Consider the following 19441-nt stretch of genomic DNA (forward strand, 5'->3'; position numbering starts at 1 on the left):
AGACAATGAAGTAGAAGTTTGTTTCAGGTTGCAAATTTACATATGTTAGTGTGTCTTGGGTTTAATAGTATAGAAGATAGTAGTAATTTTGCCTTGTGACTTAAGAGATGTTTACTTCCTTACTTATATTTACAAATGCTTTTTAATTTTACTTTATAATAGGCTGCAACTTTATTTTTTTAGATTTTTCCCATTCATTCTAACCAGCAAATAACTGCATCCTCTTTTCTACAAACAGCACTTACAAATGGTGTATTAGTAGTAGTAGAGGTTTAACTGGCTCTCCAGGAAAATAAGGTTCTGATTTAGTGTTTTCAACTTTGTGTAGTATAAATACCCTACCATTTCAAGAAGAAATACTCTGCAATTTCAAGCTGCAATTGTGACAGATTTCAAACTACCAGTGTGACATTGCTAAGTGAGTATTTGGGAAAAGACAGCAATGACACCATGTAGATATTATATAAATAACTCTAAGAGCACAGATAATAGAAAAATGTAGTAAAATAATTAAGAAATAGTGAGCTTTGAGTATTCATTACATTTGCTTTTAATATAACTTATTCACTTTTAAGTTTATATAATTTAATTTTTAATGATAACTACATTTAATAACCAGCTCTCAAAATTTCTAGAAATTTGGGCTAGTTCCAGCAAACCAAATTTTAGAGACATGATGAAAAGCCTATTTTTCCAAGTAAAAAATTCTCACTTTGTAATTTCTCACATAGCTGAGAACCAAAAGACTACTCCAATGGCTCCTTCCTATTTTTGATGCTTCATCCTCCTATTACTTGGTATCATATGGCACGTAGAGAATATTCAGGAACACTGCACAGAATTCCTTATGGTACTTTGGGTTTCATACTCAAACTATCTTGCATAAGGTGCATGGACCAAGAACTGCCCTGACTCCTGCTGGAGAAATGTTTTTCCCCCGCCAGCACTTTACTCTCTTTAGTGATCCAAATGAAAAATTAATAATAAAGACTCATTACACTAATATGTATTCAGGATAGTATCACTAAAAATATTTTATAATTTTTACTCCCCAAAGGTCAAATCTATTCTAAAATGAACAAATTGTACTTATAAAAAAAAGCTGTCAAAGATTTCAGCAAGTTTCTTATTCTGTCCTTTGACAAATTAAAAGGAAAAGCATAGGGAGGATGATGGGAATGAATCCACACATAGTAACATATTTACTAAATCACAGAAATTGAAGGCCCTCATTCCATGATGAAAATTTATTTTAAAAGAAAAAATTACTTTTTATTTAAATTCTCCATTCTAAAATTAGTAAATAAGTTCATTTTACTTTTGAACACAGCAATTTATCTCACTGAAATTGGAACTATAAAAACAATTCAATACAGCAACTTTTTTCCACGCATTTCATATTTTTCCTCATATGATAACCTGAAAGCACTTAGTTACAAAATCTTAAAGTAAATCTCACTGCTGAATATGAACATTATAGTTTTAAAGTAAGTAAAAACTACACCTTTTCTAAAGAGGGCTGAATTTAAAAATAAATCTAACATCTGATTACCTGTTCTCCAATAACATTCGGTTTCACTGGTCGACAAGGTAAGTGACAGATGCACATTCTGTAACCTAGAAGAAGGAGTGGCTGTTCATCATATCAGTTTATTAAATATTCCATTTTCACTAAAAATTAGCAAATTTTATAAGAATAACTGGAACTATTCTTTATTTGTAATGTCATAAGTTATTTAAATGAGACTGCCTTAATTTACTTGTTATATATGGTATAGTATAAAAACAAACATAGGCGATCCAAGTTTGAATACTGGTTTTGCAAAGACTAGCTTGTGCTATCTTGGATTAGCCACTAAGCTTCTTTAGAACTCAATTTTATCATCTATTCACTGGCAACTTGACTTTTCCTTGGGTGACATTGTTCAAAATGTGGACCCCCAGGGCCAGAGTACTCAGTACAGAACAGATGTTTAATAAATATTTGACAAACTAAAATACTTGTGCCTTATACTGCTATTGCCTCGAGAGCAGTATCAATCAACACATTAAAAGAGGGGTATGAATCCCTCATAATTTTAAACTTAAAATACTTCATTAAGTTCACACTTAAATGCAAAAACCTATATCAAATCTTGAATTTCATTTATAGCACTTTTAGCAAGCACAGAAATACTAACCTTCAAATTCAACTGAGACTTTCCAGTGTAAATTTTGAAGGTGCCTACGAAGCTTATGACTGTTACAGGCTCTGAATTTCTCCTTAGGGCACAATGGACAAGCCTGTTTGTTTCCTGATAAAGAAAAAGGAACCAATGAAGCACAGTCTATACCAGCTGTAAGTGCTTAGATTCAGCTACAAAAAAAGTCACAGGGGATTCCCCAGCCCCACCCCACCTGCTTTGGGGAGAAGTCACACCCTATCTCAGCAGGTAATTAAAAGCAATTGTTTGGGCACAGGGTTAGTGATTTTTACCCTAAAACGACCCTCTCTGTGGCTAGCTGCTATCTTTGATGCCACTGCGAACAGAAAGGATGAGGAAGTGATAATCTAATATATCCCTCCAGCCAAAATGCCTGGCAGAGAATCACTCTGTACTTTGGACAGGGGAAAAGGTACAGTTGTCACACACCTGGAGGGACAGGAGTTGGGAAGAGAGCATAAGTACTCTGGAAGTAAATATGTGGAGTTAGAAAACTGGAAGAAGGAACCCAAAGCAGTAGAAGGAATTGCATATAATTGCTGTCCCGAGACTGGAGGCACGACTAGAAACACTGTATCCTATTACTGAATTTATAAAGTCTTCCTTCTTTATTAGCATATTTTTGGAAAGATTCTGGATCATCAAAATAGAAGTCTTATTTAATTAGAAATGTACCTCAAATAAAAACTTTGATAGTGTACAAAAGAATTAAAGCTTTAAATTCAGATTTAAAGCAATAGAAATATATAGAAGTAATCAAGAGCCCACTTAATAAAGTTTAATCCAATAAATACCTTTCATATATAGCACATTGCAAGTATATACACGATTTCTTTTCTTTTTTTTACTGTTGTTCAAGTACAGTTGTCTCCATTTTCCCCTCACTATTCGATGCAATTTACTCAGCCTACTTTGCCCTGGCTGGGTGGCTTAGTTGGTTGGAGCATCATCCCTTACACCAAAATATTGCAGGCTCAATCCCTGGGTTGGGGCACATTTCTAGGTTGTGGGTTCAATCCTAGGCTGGGGCGTATATGGGAGATGACCCATCAATGGTTCCCTCTCACACCAGTGTCTCTCACTAAAATCTATAAACATGTCCTGAGTGAGGATTAAAAAACGTCACTCTACTTCAGAAAACCATGAGGTAATCTTACGAATGGAATCCAAGCACCAAGGATGGCAAATCAGAAAGAGAGGAGCTTGGGGCATTGACAGAATTGTAGAACTCTTGGCCCAGCCTAAACTGCCCACCTTGGTACTTATTTTACATGTGAGAATATAAGCCTCCATATTATTTAAGGCAGTGTTTTTCGGGGATTTTTGTTATTCATAGCCAAACGCAAGGTTTAACTCAGAATACATATACTCTTATCTACCCATGAGAGAGTAATTTCCTTGAGCAGTTGTGAAGTAACTGATTTGAACATCATCTTTGCATATCAGTTTCCTGAATAAAAGGTATTAACCAGTACTACTGCTCTAGTTCCATGGAATATATAAGACTATTCCTAGACTTTTCATGAGTTGAAAGATGACAAGGCATTAGAAATTAAGGGGAAGAACCCCACCAACATGGAAATACCTGCATCAAGATTATCTGAGTTCAATGAACTAGAAGAGTCAAAGTCTTCAGTTTCAAAAGCTAACTTCTCTAAGTCAGCGAGCTGTCTTTGAATTGAGATGTGTCTCTCTGAAAGGAAAATTTAAGAATTAGAAAATTACATTTTAACAATCTATATTAAAAAAAACTAACAAGACATACATGAACACATTTAAAAAATTTAAAAAAGAAAAAAAAATCTATGTTCCAGTTCCCTTTTTATTCATCACTTCACAGAGTTTTTGTTTTATTTCCTGCAGCCTAACGCCCTGACACCTAGATGGGGAATACTGCTAGGGCTCAGTTTATAAGATGCCAAGTGTGCCTCAAGATGCAAAAAGTTGGGGGAAGAAACATTTGTGTAACCTCACAGCTTTAAAATTTATCTAATTATTCAATATAATTCCACAAAAAAGTGTTTCTGTTCCGTACAAAACACTGAAGAAACATGTCATGTTCCTATTTTCAAAGAACTTTCAATCAGATAGGAGAGATTTAACTATGAACTACAACACAAGGCAGAATGAAATGAATACTTAGGGTAAATATAATGTAGGTATACAGAGCAAAGGGTAATTAATTCCAAGTGCCTTTTCAGAATGTCTTCACTGAAGGAGAGGCATTTGACTGAAGACTTAAGGAATAAATAGAATTCAATAAGTAGAGAATCGGTGGTGGGCCTTTTGAAGGTAAGTAACTTCATAAACAAAGGCATGGGGTATTAAAAAAATACAGACTTTTCTATCGCCCCCCCCCCCGCCCCCGGCTGACTGGAGCTGGTAGAAAAATATGCAGCCAAAATGTAGTAGAGATAAAAAAAGGCATACAATTTATACAAGTGAGTTTGGCCTTTACTCTTTGGGCAATGTTAAGTCTGTCCAGGTTTTTGAGGAAGTGGATGATATGATGGGAATGTGTTTCAGAAGGGTATCTCTGGGTGTCATACCAAGAATCAGTAATTGAGGTGAGAATGGAAAGGTGCAGGAGAACAGAAGGTAAAAAAAAGTAAAGCAGCAAAGAACTTGGGATGTGGATGTAAAGTAAGGGTGAAGAGTAAATTCACGAACGAGTCTAAGATTTTGAGTTTGTATCATTGAGAATAATGGTGCCATTAACCAATAAAGGAAGAAGAAAACAATTCTGGCAGAAAGGAGAAGGAAGAGAAAAAGGGAATTTAGTTCTTGACATAATGGGTTTGATGTACTACTGGTATTTGTGTAGTCAAGTCCAGTAGCCAGCTGAATTGTACTTGGAGCTCAGGCTGGATTCGGACTAGATATAAATCAGTCTCAGTAACACATTTTCGGGTTTCTCAAATATTTCATAAACTTCAAATGACATACTTCTAAATTTTGGAAAAGTATATTTGCAAAGTGGGAGACTAAATACATAAGACTAGGACATAACTGTTAGGAAAAGATCCTCAATGAGACAGGAGATGATGGGATAAACCAGAAGGCTCTCTAATATTCACTATACGATCAAGTTACACAATTTAGAACCTTCAGCCTTTTAAGTTTTATTCTTGATACTGTTACTGTCCTACCTAATTCCATTTCAAGCTTCACTCCCAGTTTCTCTGTTTACCCTTCTATATAATTTGTGTCCCTGTCTGTCCCCCCCATTAATAAGCAGTAAGATAAGGGCTAGGTCCTATTTATCTTTGCAATGGCTATGCAGTAACTTGCAAACAGCAGGCAGTAAAGTCTGTTAAATTTTTTAAAATCATTGATCTTTTTGGATGCAGCAGCACAATTAGTCTATAATTTTGGAATTCAATTCAGTGCTATCAGCCATGCTCAAATTTATTAAAATACAAATTTTTACCTTATTTTTACATGAGAAAATCAGAACACATTATTACTTAATTCGGGGATTGTTCAAAGGAATTATGATATAATTTCTATAAATAGGCAATTTTTTCCCCATTTTAATTGCCAGGTCAGATAATTCAAGTGATAAATCCATGTATATAAACCAAACTATTTAATTTGTAACAATAAAGGCTTTTGGTTTCCATGGTGCAAAGATCTGCATATAAAACAAGATATACAGTACTATATAAAGATGTGCTTTTTGAAATCATTCTAACTACTAAGTGATACAAAATAAGAGAAAGGGGCCTGGTAAATTAGAAGAGGAAATAGAAAATCCTGTGGTCCACTACTGAAGAACACTTCCAAAGAGCTGTCTAAAGATTCATGATATGCTTATGTGCATCTCTGAAATCACTTTCTGGTTCAAGATAGCAGATATCAATCTGTACTTGAATCTACTCAACCTTATTGCAACACACTAATAATCCAGAAGTCAAGAGACAAATCTCATTAAATCAGAGGAGTCCAGAATGCTAGGAGGTTCATTTACAACTTCTGTTACTTTTTCCTCTATTTTCAATTCTATTTCAGGTATGCCATCTTCATCTTGCCTACTTACGACTGATTTCAAAGGACTAATTAGACCATCTAGAAATAATTCCTAAAATGTAATTAATATGTATTTCTAATGCATTTCAGATTTCTCAATTGTTACGTATTTGTCCCAGTAAGGCATTTCCAGGTTACTCAAACACTGCATTCTTCATATTATATACTTGAAAATTTTAGAAAACATGAATAAATCTCCTTAAACTGTTTTAATATATTCTTGATGGTGAGGAGGTAGCGAAAGCATGCATTCCCTAAAGCTGCTAAACCTCGTCTGATTAATATACACAGAAGTGAGGTAGGGAGAATAACTAACTTTAGGAGAGTGGACCCTTTCTATCCCCACTGCAGTTGTGGGTAAAGAAACAACTGGCCTTATTTTGACCTATTTGCACCTACTAGCTCTGATTTATATGAAGGCCTACCTGGCTTTGTCTTTTCCATGATCAGCCCTACTCTTGAATCTACTATAACATCTTGTAAAATAGCAAAATAATTCTATTAGATTACTATCCAAGTGTTTTATGACATTAAACTCACAATTAGCCTACAAGTAGGAAAGATAATGAATTTAAGATGTTTTGTTACAGAAAGAGCATAAGGGTCAATTTATGGATCATAATTTTAACTTTCTTAGACCTTACGTTTAAAAAATGTTCAGAAGATTCTTAAGAAAATGTTACTAATTAATCTTTTAAAGTCCTTTATGGTCCAATAAATCACCATTTAGAAAATACGCAAGCATACTCAGAAGCACAGACGACATCGCCTATTAATTTTCCAACAGCTGACTTCTGATGGAATGAAGCACAATACTCAATTGGTATTTATGTCTGAGGGAAGACATCCATAATCTGGCCGGCTATTAAACTACTCATCATCCTCAAATTCTTTTCGTTAGCAAGCTTTTATAGAAAATGAAATGAGAAAAACCCATCCTTTTGTGTATGTCGAAGCATAAAAGCTAGTTGAAAGCAATTATTTCTAAATCTTGGCAGCGAGGATCTACTACAGTAAACACGGGTTGCCTCGGTTACTGTCACATTTTAAAGGACTTGGTGTGAAGCTGAGGGAAACTACCAGATTAGGCATAACTTCCTATTTGGGTACCAGGAAAAAAAAATTTAAAAAACCTTTCAATGAAAAAGCCCTCAGACTGATTTTGTACCACCCCTGGCCTCCCCATAACCTTCATCGCGACGTCCGCGAGGTTTATGGACATGACCTCTCCCATTCTGTGGCCGGGTACCCAGCTACGCGGGTCCCTCCTGCCGCCCTCATTCCGCTAAACCTGCCTTTCCCCAGAAAAGCCATCCCACTGAAGAAGGGCCTCCCCAGTAAGACGCACTTTCTCGCTTTTCCTGCAGCAGAAAGACCTGGGCCTCCTGCACTTACTGCTTTCAGCCTCGTCAGGGGCAGAGGCTAGGGACGGGGACAGGGCCGGAGCCTGAGCCAGGGCAGGGGCTGGGGCTGGAGCCGAGGCCGGAGTCGGAACCGAATCCGGAGTCGGAGCCGAGTCCGGGGCCGGAGCTGGGACCCGAGCCGAGTCCGGGGCCGAGATCAGGGCCTGGGCCTGGGCCACCTCCTCCTCCTTCTCCAGGGGAAGCAGCTCCTCCTCCGCCATATTCTCCATAGTTACCGCCTCCGTGCCAGACCCGCCCGGGGACCAGGAGGGGCTTACGGCGGGGTCAGAGAACAGGCGTGAATGCCCAGAGGGCTGGATCCAAGGAGTGGGTAAGCAAGTGGGGAGGGCGGGATGCGTGCAATAAACAAAAGATGAAGGATCAGTGACCAAAGCCTGTCAACAGAAAAATTAAAAGCCAGAGGCAGCGATTTGCGGAACCATCCGCTTCCCTTTCCCTGAGGCGTTACGACGCCACCACACACTGCGCAGAAGCGAACTAGCGAAGGCGACCAATGAGGTAAGAGAGTTTTGTTTCCACAGTGCGTCTCCGTTTCAGCCGTCAAACCCTAAACCAAGCCAAGACTACAATTCCCAGGGTGCACCGCGCCGACGGGGGCGGAGCCGGAGTTCTAAAGCCCAGAAGAAAGTCAATGCAAAGCTAAACGGTCGCTCTGGAGCCTTCGAGTGGTAACGGGGTCCGAGTGCAGAACTACATTTCCCAGCGGGCCTCGGGCTCAGGGGTCTCTTTATCCCGGCTGGGACTCCAGAGTCGCCCCTGCCCCCGGCACTGGTAAGGTTGGGGAATGGGGGACGTTCATAGACGTTTTTCTGGGTAGCTTCCTCCTCTTACTCCCGGACCTTGGCGGCTGCTCGCTGGACCGGGGGATTCGAGGGCCACCGGAGCTTACGGCCGGCGACTCTGTGGGCGGACCCGGAGTCGAGTCCTCTCGGTGAAGGGTGTGGTTCTGGCCCGGCCCTGCCTCTGGGGGCTGTCTCTCGCTCTGCGTAGAGGCTGGTCACGTCCCGCGAACGCCGTGGGTCCCCGCGACTTCGGAGCCGCTGACGAGCTTGCCTGTCAGTCCGGCTGATTGGAGTTGGGGTCTGCTTTTCGTTTCGCACCCTTACCCACACCGTGACCCGAACACTCTTATTTTACTTCGGCTTTAATCTACACATTCCCAGTTTCTTAAGCGCTGCTTGGTGGATGTAAGCGTCTGGTGGAAAAGTGCCCGGTCCCCGCCCCCTTCCCTCCGGTCCCCGCTCGTGTCCAGGCTTTTAATACCCGAACTCTGAGTGCGTGGAGCTTTGGCCATTTGATTGTTGCAGTTCAGATTTGCTAAGGCATGTGACAGAGAGGCCCCAGCCCCGCCGTAGTACTTCTTTTACCTTTATTCTAGGCCTGCAGGAGTTTAAATCGCACTCGTGCGAGCCCGCGGGGACGGACACGGGGGAAAAAAAGTTTTTCGCTTCTCTGACTGGGACGGGCCCGAACGTTATTGGCAACAGGAGAGGGAAGCCTCTTTTAGTTTCAGGTGGAAGACAATTAAAAATGGAATAATAATACATAATGCTTACAGAAATGAGTAGTGGCTATTTGTCCATCATCCAAGAATCCTTTATTTTTTTCCTTCTGAAAACTAGGTGGTTAATGAAAGCTTGATTCAGCGTGTCGATCTCATCATTTATTACCAGCTGGAAAACAAGATGAGAAGGGTTAGATTTGAGCATGTGCATTCTGTGGGAATTTTAGCGAGAATTTCCAGGCACGGTCCCGCTCTTGAGACATCCTAAAGAAGGAATCTTCCTAGTTTGAAGAATTACCGTATTTTGCTGTGTATAATGCGTACTTTTTGCCCAAATTTTTGAGGGGAAAAAATAGGGATGCGCATTACACATGGGTATAATGATTTCATACCGTGGGTATAAAAATCCCTTCTATAATGCACACGAAGGCACGGCAAGTGAGTATTACTAGTCTATTGCTGCCTAAATTATACTAAAGCTTAGTGGCTTAAAACGATAAACATTTATTCCCCCACGGTTTCAATAGGTCAGGAATTCAGAAGTGGCTTTTTGGATGTGTCTAGCTCAGGGTCTCTTGTGAGCTTGTGAAAATACCTGGCGAGGATGCTGCCAGTGTGAAGGCTCGATTAGGGCTTCAGGATCAGCCTCAGAGGTGGCTCACTCACGTTCTTGGCACTGGGTTGTTTTTTGGCAAGAGGCCGAAGTTCTTTGCTGGTAGGTATCTCTGTGGGCTACTTGAACGTCTTCATGACGTGGTGACCGGCTTTCTCTAGAATGGACAGTTTAAGACAGAGAAGGGCCGAGCCACAATGTCTTGTATGACCTAGCCACATACGCCATTTAGCAATATCTTATTGGAAGCACAGGGCAGCCCTGTTTATTGTGAGAGAGGACGACTACAGAAGATTGTAATTACCAGGCAGCAGAGATCATCAGGAGCCACTTTGGAGGCTGGCCAGCACAGGAGGTCTCCTCTCATTTAGGTTATATTTCGATTTTCATAAAATCAATTTGAATTTCACACTTTGTAATTCACTTGCCATAATGTAAAGCACTTGCCATAGTAAACATAGAGGTGTTTTTCCTTCAGTAGACCACTCTCTGCAGTGTTTTTTTTTTTCCAATTTGTTTTGTGGGTAAGAGGTTTATTTAAGAACATTTTTATTTTTTTCCAGATAAGAGTTTTAAATTAGCATTATTTTGTATTCAAAGCAATATCAGACCAACATGAATTGAGTTTAAATTATAAAAAGAATTATATAACCATTATATAGTCCATTGCCTCTAAGCAATTCACTTTATGGAAATTATTGTTTTTTTATTGCATTGTTTGCACTGTGCCTGCCCCACCCCAAGTGGAATGGGAATCCTTACAGCAAAAAGATGATTAATCTGGAAGCTCAACTGTGAATTCAAATATTGCCATAAGTTATCTTGCAAAGCCAAATTCCAGGGTAATTTGGAATCTGCTCTTAGAAGTCCATATTGAGTATTCTCTAATAATATTTATTATTATATTTTTTGTTAGCTATCTATAGGGAACTGGTCCACATGGCAATGGTGAATGTAGCTTAGCTCTGGTTCGGAAAACTGACAGGTGCCAGGGGGCACACAGGAGCCAGGCCCCCAGTTCAGTGTTCCCATGGGGGACCAGGCCTGCATTGTATCTAGGCTGCTGTGAGGCTTGCTTTTGCTAAGACTCCCTCACTCTGAGTTAAGACAGCAGATGTTTAATGTATATCTTTGAAGTGACTCCTTAAAGTCTGTGCTAAGCATTCCAAGGATGGAATGTAACCAGACCAATCACTTTTATCATTCCCTTGCATTTGCAACATTCTTTCCTTTGTTAGCTGTAAGAAGTAATCACTTAAAGCAAACCCAAGAATAATGAATGAGGACCTTCCTTGACGTAATGCTCCCAGAAAGCAATAAAAGCTTGTCCAGGTAAAGGTCGGGGTGCTCTCTCACTCAGAGAGTGGCCATTCAGTCCCTTTTTTCCATAGGATTTCTGCAGTCCGTGTGATTTTTTTCATCACATCCACAACACTGTGGACACTGCTGACCAGAGTCTGTATTAGCTATCAGCATTTTTCTTTTCTTCGTATTCATTGAAGCATTCTAGAAGTTTGATTTTATGTAGTGGATCATTCTTTCATAGAACTTCCCTGACGGTGAGCATGACCAGGAGTATTTACAACTGCTTGGTTTCTAGCCTTTATGTTGATAGTCTTAGTATGCACTACTACCAGCAATAAACTCTCCTTGGGGCTTTGCTTCTAGACCCCCTTTTATATTTTCCTGTCCCAGCAGTCCTGGTGATGTTCCCACTTTCTGGCCTCTGTGTTTCAGAGCAGGATGCTTTTGGCATACTCCAACTCGACAGTGTTTATTGCCATATGGAATGACTGTGGTTGTCTTAGTTGCTTTTTCTGGGGGAGTGAGTGGGCAGGGATAAGCAGCCAACAGTACTGAGTTGGCCGGCGCAGTGCTGGAAAAGTAAGACTGGCATGGGAAGGTAACAGAAGATATGCAGTGGGCAGGTGTTGGTATGGCTCAGAATTAAAGAGTGAATCTTCTAAAAAAGAGAAAAGAATCATTTATTCTTTCACTCAGCAAGCATTTATGAGCACCTCCTAAGTTTTTAATAGAGAGTAATTTGCTCTTTAGGGAGCTAGTAGAAAGACAGTCACGTCTGATAGTCTTTATTTAGACCCTATTACCGCGCTGCCTTGTGCAAGGTATTTTTAATATCCATTGTTTCATTTGAGTCCTTCAAAACCCTGCTGGGATGGGTTGTCTCAATTTTACACATAATGAAACAGGCTCAAAAAATGAATGTGATTCGCCCAAAGACTCCCTCCATGAGTGACAGAGAGGGTGTGTCGGGAACATGAAGACATTATGACTAATTGGTTTTGAGGTGTGGGTGGGTCAAAATGTAGTTGTCCTGCAGGCAGTTGAAAATAGTGATGTGATGCTTGAGAAAAGTCAGAGCTGAAGGCACAGATTTGAGAGTCATTCCTGAAAAGGTGATAGATGAAGCCAGAGGAAAGGAACAGGTGATTCTGAGGGAGAATATAACTGAAATAAAATGGAACAGTGAGAGAGTCCTGTCATCTTAGGGGTGGTTAGAAAGTGGAAATTGGTTTGTAAAACTCCAACCTTTAAAAAACGGAAGGAATAATTTCTAAGGTTATTTTTGTTTGTTGTGGTGATGAAAAACACATAATGTGTTTTTACTGTTTATTTTAGCTTTTCAAAATGTCCAACAAAGACTCTTGTGGAAAAACAGAGACATCTCAGAGAAAAGACATCACCTCATTATCCAACTTTGATGAAGAAGTAAGAATTTTGATTTGTTAACCCAAAGACACCCTTCTTTACTGTTTATTTTTGTGTAATGCAAAAAATACTCCTTTGTTTTCAAATGACATATGTAAGCATATAGTTTTGCCCTTTTGGCCCAGGGGAAGTCATTTGTTTTTCCTGTTCTCTGCTTGCATTATTTTATTTATTCCTCACAACTCTATCAGGTAGGTAATGTTATTATACAATTACACAAATGTCTTCATTTGTCCCAATTACACAAATGAAGAAACCAAAACTTAGAGAGGTAAGTAATTTGCTTACGCATTTCTGACTTCAATTCTAACCCTCCCCAGAATCCTCCTTTTCATAGAAATAATTCACCGTTAGACCATTTCCCACCTCTTCTCCCTTCTGCATTTACTCTGCATTGGATAGGATCATGTGCTCACCAATCAAAATCGGGAGGAGGCTGAGGGTAGGGAATGCATGCTAACCCTGTTCCTTTTCCTGATACTGTCAGAACAGTACTCTAAGCAGTGTTTTTGGTGGGTGAAATTTAGGATAGCTAAATAATTGAGCTGGGTGTTGTCTCCAGGAAGCAAGGCTGCCGCGTGATTGATTTAACCAAAACAAGCAAAATCCCCTGCATTCAGTTTTATTGTAGACTCTGAGTACTCTGTGTAGTGCATCATCAAAGTTAGATAGTGTTCATGCTACATTACCATCCAAGATGAGAGATGACAGTCTGGCAAAGGTAAGTATTCACTAAAGAAGTCACTTCTGTGGTAGCAGTTTAGTTCATAAAGCTTTTTTTTTTTTATCATTGAATGAACTATCTTCTAGATTGTTACATTTTTTGGTGTTTGTTCTTTGCTTACTAACTTCCTGATTACTAATTTGGCCTCCCAGGTATACTAGTAATTGGAAAGAGGACCCTGGAGTGTGGCCTTGATCTATGCAACCTTATTTGACACTAGGAATTGACATGCTGTGTGCAATTCTCCTTTACCTACTTGAACTAGACTTTTCTTGCCATCACTCCTCCAAATATGTTGTCATTAAGGCCAGCAGTGGTTCCCATGTTGCTAGATCCATTGGTCAGTTTTAAGACCTCATCTGACTTGACCAATCAGCAATATTTGACAAACTCATTTCACCTTCTCTTTCAAACACTTTCTTCACTTAGCTTTTGAGACTAAGTGAGGAAAGAAAATCAGGTTCGTCTGATTTCAGGTCTGATTTTCTTTCCTCGCTAGTGACTTCTTCACAGTGTCATCTTCTTAAACAATAACCTTTCAAGGGCCCAGCCTCAGTTTTCCCAGTTTGGTAAATTACAATTCCGTTCTTTCAGTTGCTTGATCACAAACCCTGGTCTTCATCCTCTACCTGCATTCAGTCTGTCAGCAAATTCTATCAGCTTTCTTTCTCTCAGTAATGTATTCGGAGTCTGACTCCCTCCCCGCTGCTATCACCCTGATCAAGGTGGTGGACTTGCTTTTCTAGATTATTGCAATAGCTTCTAAATTGATCTCCTTGCTTCTGCCTTTGCCTCCTTGTGTTCTCAACACAGCAGCCAGAGTGATCCTATTTAAAGGTAAGTCAGATCACGTCACCCCTTCACTCAGTACATTCTAGTGGTTTTCCCCTTCATCCGGAGTCAAAGAAAGCTACAATCCGTGCTGGGGCGGACATGGTGACCTACTCTCCACATCTCCTCTCCCTCTCATTCCCCCTCTGTTTTCTCCACTTCTTGGCTTCCTTGCTGTGTTCCAACAAGCCAGCGCATTCCTGCCACAGGGGTTTGCCCTTGCTGCTCTTTCCTTTGAACTGAAGATACTTCCCTACTCTCATGGTTTGTTCCATCCCTTCTCTAGGTCTTGACTCTTTAAAATTGCAACGGCCTCAACCCCCACCTGCCAGCATTTCCTGATTCTCTTCTGTGCTTTATTTTTTTCCGTAGCATAGTGTGACACACCAAATATATTACTTACGTGTAAAGTCCTATACTAGATTTTCACTTCCCTGAGGGTAGGGACTTTGATAGTTTTTTTCATTAATCTGTCACCACTGTCTAGAATATCATTGGCACATGGTAGGTACTGAGAATATATTTGTCCTGGGTCTGTTGAATTCAGGACCCACTGAAAAATAACTGGGTATATGGATTTGCTCGGTAGAAGACCGAATTCCTCCATGCCCATGCCACCTCCTAGGGCCCTTACCCAAGCTGTCATCTGGCTGTCTGTGACACTTGTATCCATTCTCATCTCTAATTTAAGAGAACCTTGATTTTCTGATTTCTAGTTGAATCTACCTTCGAGTTGGACTTCTCTTCCTCTTACCAGTTTGTGTGCCTTTGAACATTTTTCCCTGCTGAAATTTATTATTAATGTAGAAGGAATGTTGATTTATAACAGTGAGGAAATAATGTTGTCTTATACTGTGCTTTATTTTGTGCTCTTCTTTCCCTTTTTTCCAAATGACATTCTTAGGATAAGAAAGATAAAAGGACCTCGGCAAGTTCTACGAGTTCATCTTCCTCTAGAAGATATGGTTCATCAGAGAAGAGAAAACTGGTAAGTGTTTAGATACTATAACTAACTCTGAAACTTATTTATATTAGAGTTTGTATGTACAGTTAGAAAGTTTATGATGTAAATTCCTCCACTGCTGTTTCATTAGTTTTTTTCTTTGTATTATACTTGCTTTTTGATAGCCAATGGAAAGACAGCAGGGGTTTTTTTAGTTCCTTTCATTCACCAAAAACCATTTATCAAGTTCCTTATTTATTTGTGCTGATAAGCCCTATCATTTGGGATTAGATAACATGGATTTAAATTTAGACATTTTAAAGTCTTTTTCTATGTATTGTTATATTTGTCTTTACAATTTTCTTTTGAGGTAGCCAAAGAGGATATGGTGTTTGCATTTTCAGACTCAGAAATCAAGACCCAGAAGGTTAAGTGACTTGTCCAAGGACACAAAATTATACAGCAAATTTTCACTTCATGTCATAGATAGGTTCTGTGACCTTTATGCCAAGTGATTTCTAATGAAACTGATTTTACTGTAGGCTAATTGCTAGGAATAAGAGTTAAGTTCCTATAGCATCTCATCAATGTTATAATGAAATGATAAAGGAAATGGTGTTATTCAGGGACCTGCTGTGTCCAGCAACAAAGCCAAGTCCAGAGTTCTTTCCACTCTCACACAAATAATTAGAAGCAGTGACAGCAAACTAAACACATGAAGCTAGTGCACAGGTGGTTGGTGAAGCACTTACACATTCAAGTTGTAATTAGGTTTATGTCAGGATAGCCACAGAGTTGTGGGTAATAAGAAAAAGTAGTGGAAGTTCCCTGCATGCAGAACTGTTTTTTAAGAACTTGTGTGTTTTCATATAATGAAACTGCTGTTTCAACTTATTGTTGCTATATTAACCTTCTTCAGACACTGATTTCATCATATTTCCTCTCTGTTAAAAAACCTTTACTCCCTTTTCAGTTTGTCATTCAGGACGCTCATTTGGTCACACTCTAACTCTTAGCTGAGAATGCCTTTTTTCTTTTACCCATTAATCTTTATTCAATCTATAGTCAACCTTTAGCATCTATTTTGTCCACTTTTCTTCCTAGGTATGTTCTAACTTTTGGTGGTTGATGTTTTGAACAGTCTTACAACTTATTGTCTACTCTTCTGCTTCGGTACTTAGTTGTGTCCTTACATTAGGTTATTCGTACATACTCCTCTACTTCTCTTTATTTTTTACTTTAAGCTCTTTAGGACAGGGCTATATCCTGTTCTTCTCTTATTTTTCTTGTGCCTAGCCTGTGTCCCAGAATACATAGAGAGAAAGGGTGGGAGAGTAGAGATTAGACAGATCTGCTGCTGACCTGCTGTGTGACATTGAGGAAGATAATTTGCTCTGTTTGAGCCTTGGGTACTTTATCTGTAACATGGGGATGATAATAATATCTGTCTCAGTTAGATTATTGGAAGGATTGACTAAATTGTTGTGTGAACCTGTTCACTAGAATGTAAATAGGGGGAAAAACAAATAGTCTCCTAGTCTCCTTCCCTGTAACTCTAGTGCCACTGCACAACTTATATTTGTTAAATGGTATATTTTTTTCTTTCAGAAATCAGATCATATAGACATTCCGAACTGTAATATAAAAAGAAGACAAGATCTGAAAAGGTAAATTCCCCCCTTTTCTTGGTATGTTTTACTTTTTTGGCCTAGAATTGAGAATCTAAATAATTAGACTTGCAAAATCATTGGCTTACTGTGATTAGTACTATTTTGAATGCAGATATTTCTAGCTACATCACATTTTATGATTTTTGAATTGTCTTAATATAAATTTGAGGAAAAGTTGAGTGAAATAAAACATTTCAGAATTCTTTATACATAAAAGATACTATCAAATAAAATGTAGATTTTTATCTCAAGTGATTTGATTTTGACACAACAGAGCAATCTTGCCACTGATAATATTGAGAAATTATTGTTCTGCACTGTCATATTTTAAAATGTTGGTTACTAAATTTTTAAATAATCTAATTATAATAATTAATTTTTTACAAAATTACACATTCTTTATTGCAAGAGTTCAATCTAGGATGTTGATATTCAGCCTTGGGTGAATATTGATGTTATACTCAATTGTAAAAAAATGCATGTTTGCTGTATGTCTAATTTATCTAAAAAGATCTCAGAACTTTAGTATTTTGGGTTGTGAATATAAACCTGAATTATTGCACTGTAGCATTTCACAAAACTAGTTGATAAGAGGTCATTTTAAAGTTTAATTTGTTGGTGTTTTAAAAGGTATGATAATGTTGAATTTTTATTTAATTATGACCATATAAAACATGGTGCATAGATTTCCATGAAATATGCAGCACAGGGCTATTGTGAAGAACAAATAAAATAGGAATATGGAAATGCTCAGATAACTACAAGTTCCTGTTAAAAATTTTATTTGTTTTGCATGTTGTTTTCCTGATTTTTCTTTAATATGGTTGACATCTTACATGATATACCATTAAGTGCTAGTCAAGGTCCAATAAAATTTAAAGTTTTGTATTAAAATGACCACTTCATAAGTTACATAAGAGTGTAATCAGTATGTTGTAAATTTGAAACTAATACAATATTGTGTGTTAACTGAAATTGAAAAATTAAGAATATTTTTAAAAGAGTAATAAAAACAATTTAGTTTTTTTTATTGTTACTTATTAACAGATAAATAATGACAGGCCGTCTTTTTGTAGGACTAGATAGCAAAGTAAATAAAACCAGGTGAAGAGTCAGGTTTAACTCCTGTGAAAGCTCTGAGATGTTTATAATTTGTTCTTTCATAAGTATTTGAGAAGTCACTTTATTACCATCTCTTGGTAATGCTGGACTGTAATCTAATTAGGGGGAAGGACTCTACCTGTTGTGTCTTCCACTGCCACTCCAGTGCCTAGAGGTGTGACAGGCGCTTGGAAAGTGCTCTAGGATTTATTAATATAAATTAATGGATTGTGTTATGTGGAAATTTTTTCCCCTTTCTTTCTGACTACAAACTAGTATTATCTACGTTTATTAAGCAGGAGAATATTACTATCACCTGTAGCTATTGCATCTTCTAATATTTTTAGCAAATTTGTTTCTGACCTTTTTACTATGTTTATTTAAATTGTTGAGACCCCATTATGTATACAGATTTATGCCCTGATTGTTTTTTGCTTAATAGTATGTCAGTATGTTTTATATCATTGAAAACTTTTCAAAAGATCATTTAAAATGACTATGATATTTTCTTATAATTGATAAAATGGTTCTTAGTCATTTCAAAATTTTTTACAATTTACCTTGTACTTGAGTTTTTGCTGCTAAAAGTAATCCTGAATTGAATCTTTTTTTTTGGTTTATTTATTTTTTCACCTTGATATTCTAAAATGGGAATTACTGAGAAGTCAAAGAATATGAACTTTTTTTTTTTTAAATATTTTATTTATTTATTTTATTTTTTTTTTTTAGAGAGGGAAGGGGGAGAGAGAGAGAGAGAGAGAGAGAGAGAGAGAGAAACATCAATGTACGGTTGCTGGGGGTTATGGCCTGCAACCCAGGAATGTACCCTGGCTGGGAATCGAACCTGGGACACTTTGGTTCCCAGCCCGCGCTCAATCCACTGAGCTACGCCAGCCAGGGAGAATATGAACTTTTTAGAATTCTTAATTATAATTTCAAATTCCTTTGTGCAACTGTAATGATTTTACATTTCCACTAGCAACAAATGAGAGGGGATCCATTTTACAACTTGCCGATATATGTTATTTAAGAATCTTTGCTAATTTGATAGAAAAATGGTATGTTGTAATGAGCATTTTATAATTAGTACGGAAGTGAGATTTATTTCTTTGAATGTTTATTAGCTTTCCCTTTTTCATTAATTTTCTGTTTACGGGATATTCTGGAGTCTTAGGACTTGTTGATGTGCTTTTTATATAATCAGGCTAATAAGCTATCATATATATATGTGTATATGTATATATACACACACACATATAAAATGCCATTTCCCAGTTCTTAAAATTTGTTAATGCTAACAAATTTTTGCTATGCTTTTTGATGTGCATTTTATTTAATAAGGCTAATAAGCTGTCATATGTACATGTATATATATAAATACATACACATATATAAAATGCCATTTCCCAGTTCTTTGAATTTTTTTTATGCTATGCAAAAGGTTAATATGCTAAAGTTTGAAAGTAAATGGTCATTTACATTTATTACTTTCTCTTGTGATTTTTCCCGCAGCTTTTAAATTTAGGAAGCTCTCTGTTAAAAAATTAAATAAATATTCTCTTTTTTCCCCTGTGGTTTTTAAGGGTTTGGTATGAAATATAGCAATTATTATAATAGTAATTATTTTGCACTTAAGTGTTTAATCTAAGTGTCTGATATTTTACAAAG

General features: G+C 37.9%; 2 protein-coding genes across 5 annotated transcripts in view; one reads left to right on the plus strand and one right to left on the minus strand.

The window, feature by feature from the left end:
* TRMT1L (tRNA methyltransferase 1 like) overlaps positions 1-7878 on the minus strand; it is a 28886-nt gene extending 21008 nt beyond the window's left edge. Inside the window, exons 1-4 of the mRNA XM_045838714.1 lie at positions 7629-7878; positions 3790-3897; positions 2181-2294; positions 1553-1617 (exon numbers count right to left, since the gene is read on the minus strand). Of these exons, the coding sequence (XP_045694670.1) occupies positions 1553-1617; positions 2181-2294; positions 3790-3897; positions 7629-7866 (525 nt within the window). The 5' untranslated portion in view covers positions 7867-7878. The remainder of the gene's footprint in view (positions 1-1552; positions 1618-2180; positions 2295-3789; positions 3898-7628) is intronic.
* A 141-nt stretch (positions 7879-8019) lies between these two features.
* Positions 8020-19441, plus strand: part of SWT1 (SWT1 RNA endoribonuclease homolog) — an 82941-nt gene continuing 71519 nt past the window's right edge. For 3 of the 4 annotated variants that reach the window (XM_045838710.1, XM_045838712.1, XM_045838713.1), the window contains exons 1-4: positions 8291-8428; positions 12415-12504; positions 14964-15047; positions 16611-16669. In XM_045838710.1, the coding sequence (XP_045694666.1) occupies positions 12424-12504; positions 14964-15047; positions 16611-16669 (224 nt within the window). In that variant the 5' untranslated portion in view covers positions 8291-8428; positions 12415-12423. Of the gene's footprint in view, positions 8156-8290; positions 8429-12414; positions 12505-14963; positions 15048-16610; positions 16670-19441 lie in introns of those variants that run through there. The other variant, XM_045838711.1, reaches the window with a different exon arrangement.

This window comes from Phyllostomus hastatus, unplaced genomic scaffold (assembly GCF_019186645.2).
Source record: "Phyllostomus hastatus isolate PE091 unplaced genomic scaffold, TTU_PhHast_1.1 phas_contig_283, whole genome shotgun sequence".
NCBI classification, from domain to species: domain Eukaryota; kingdom Metazoa; phylum Chordata; class Mammalia; order Chiroptera; family Phyllostomidae; genus Phyllostomus; species Phyllostomus hastatus.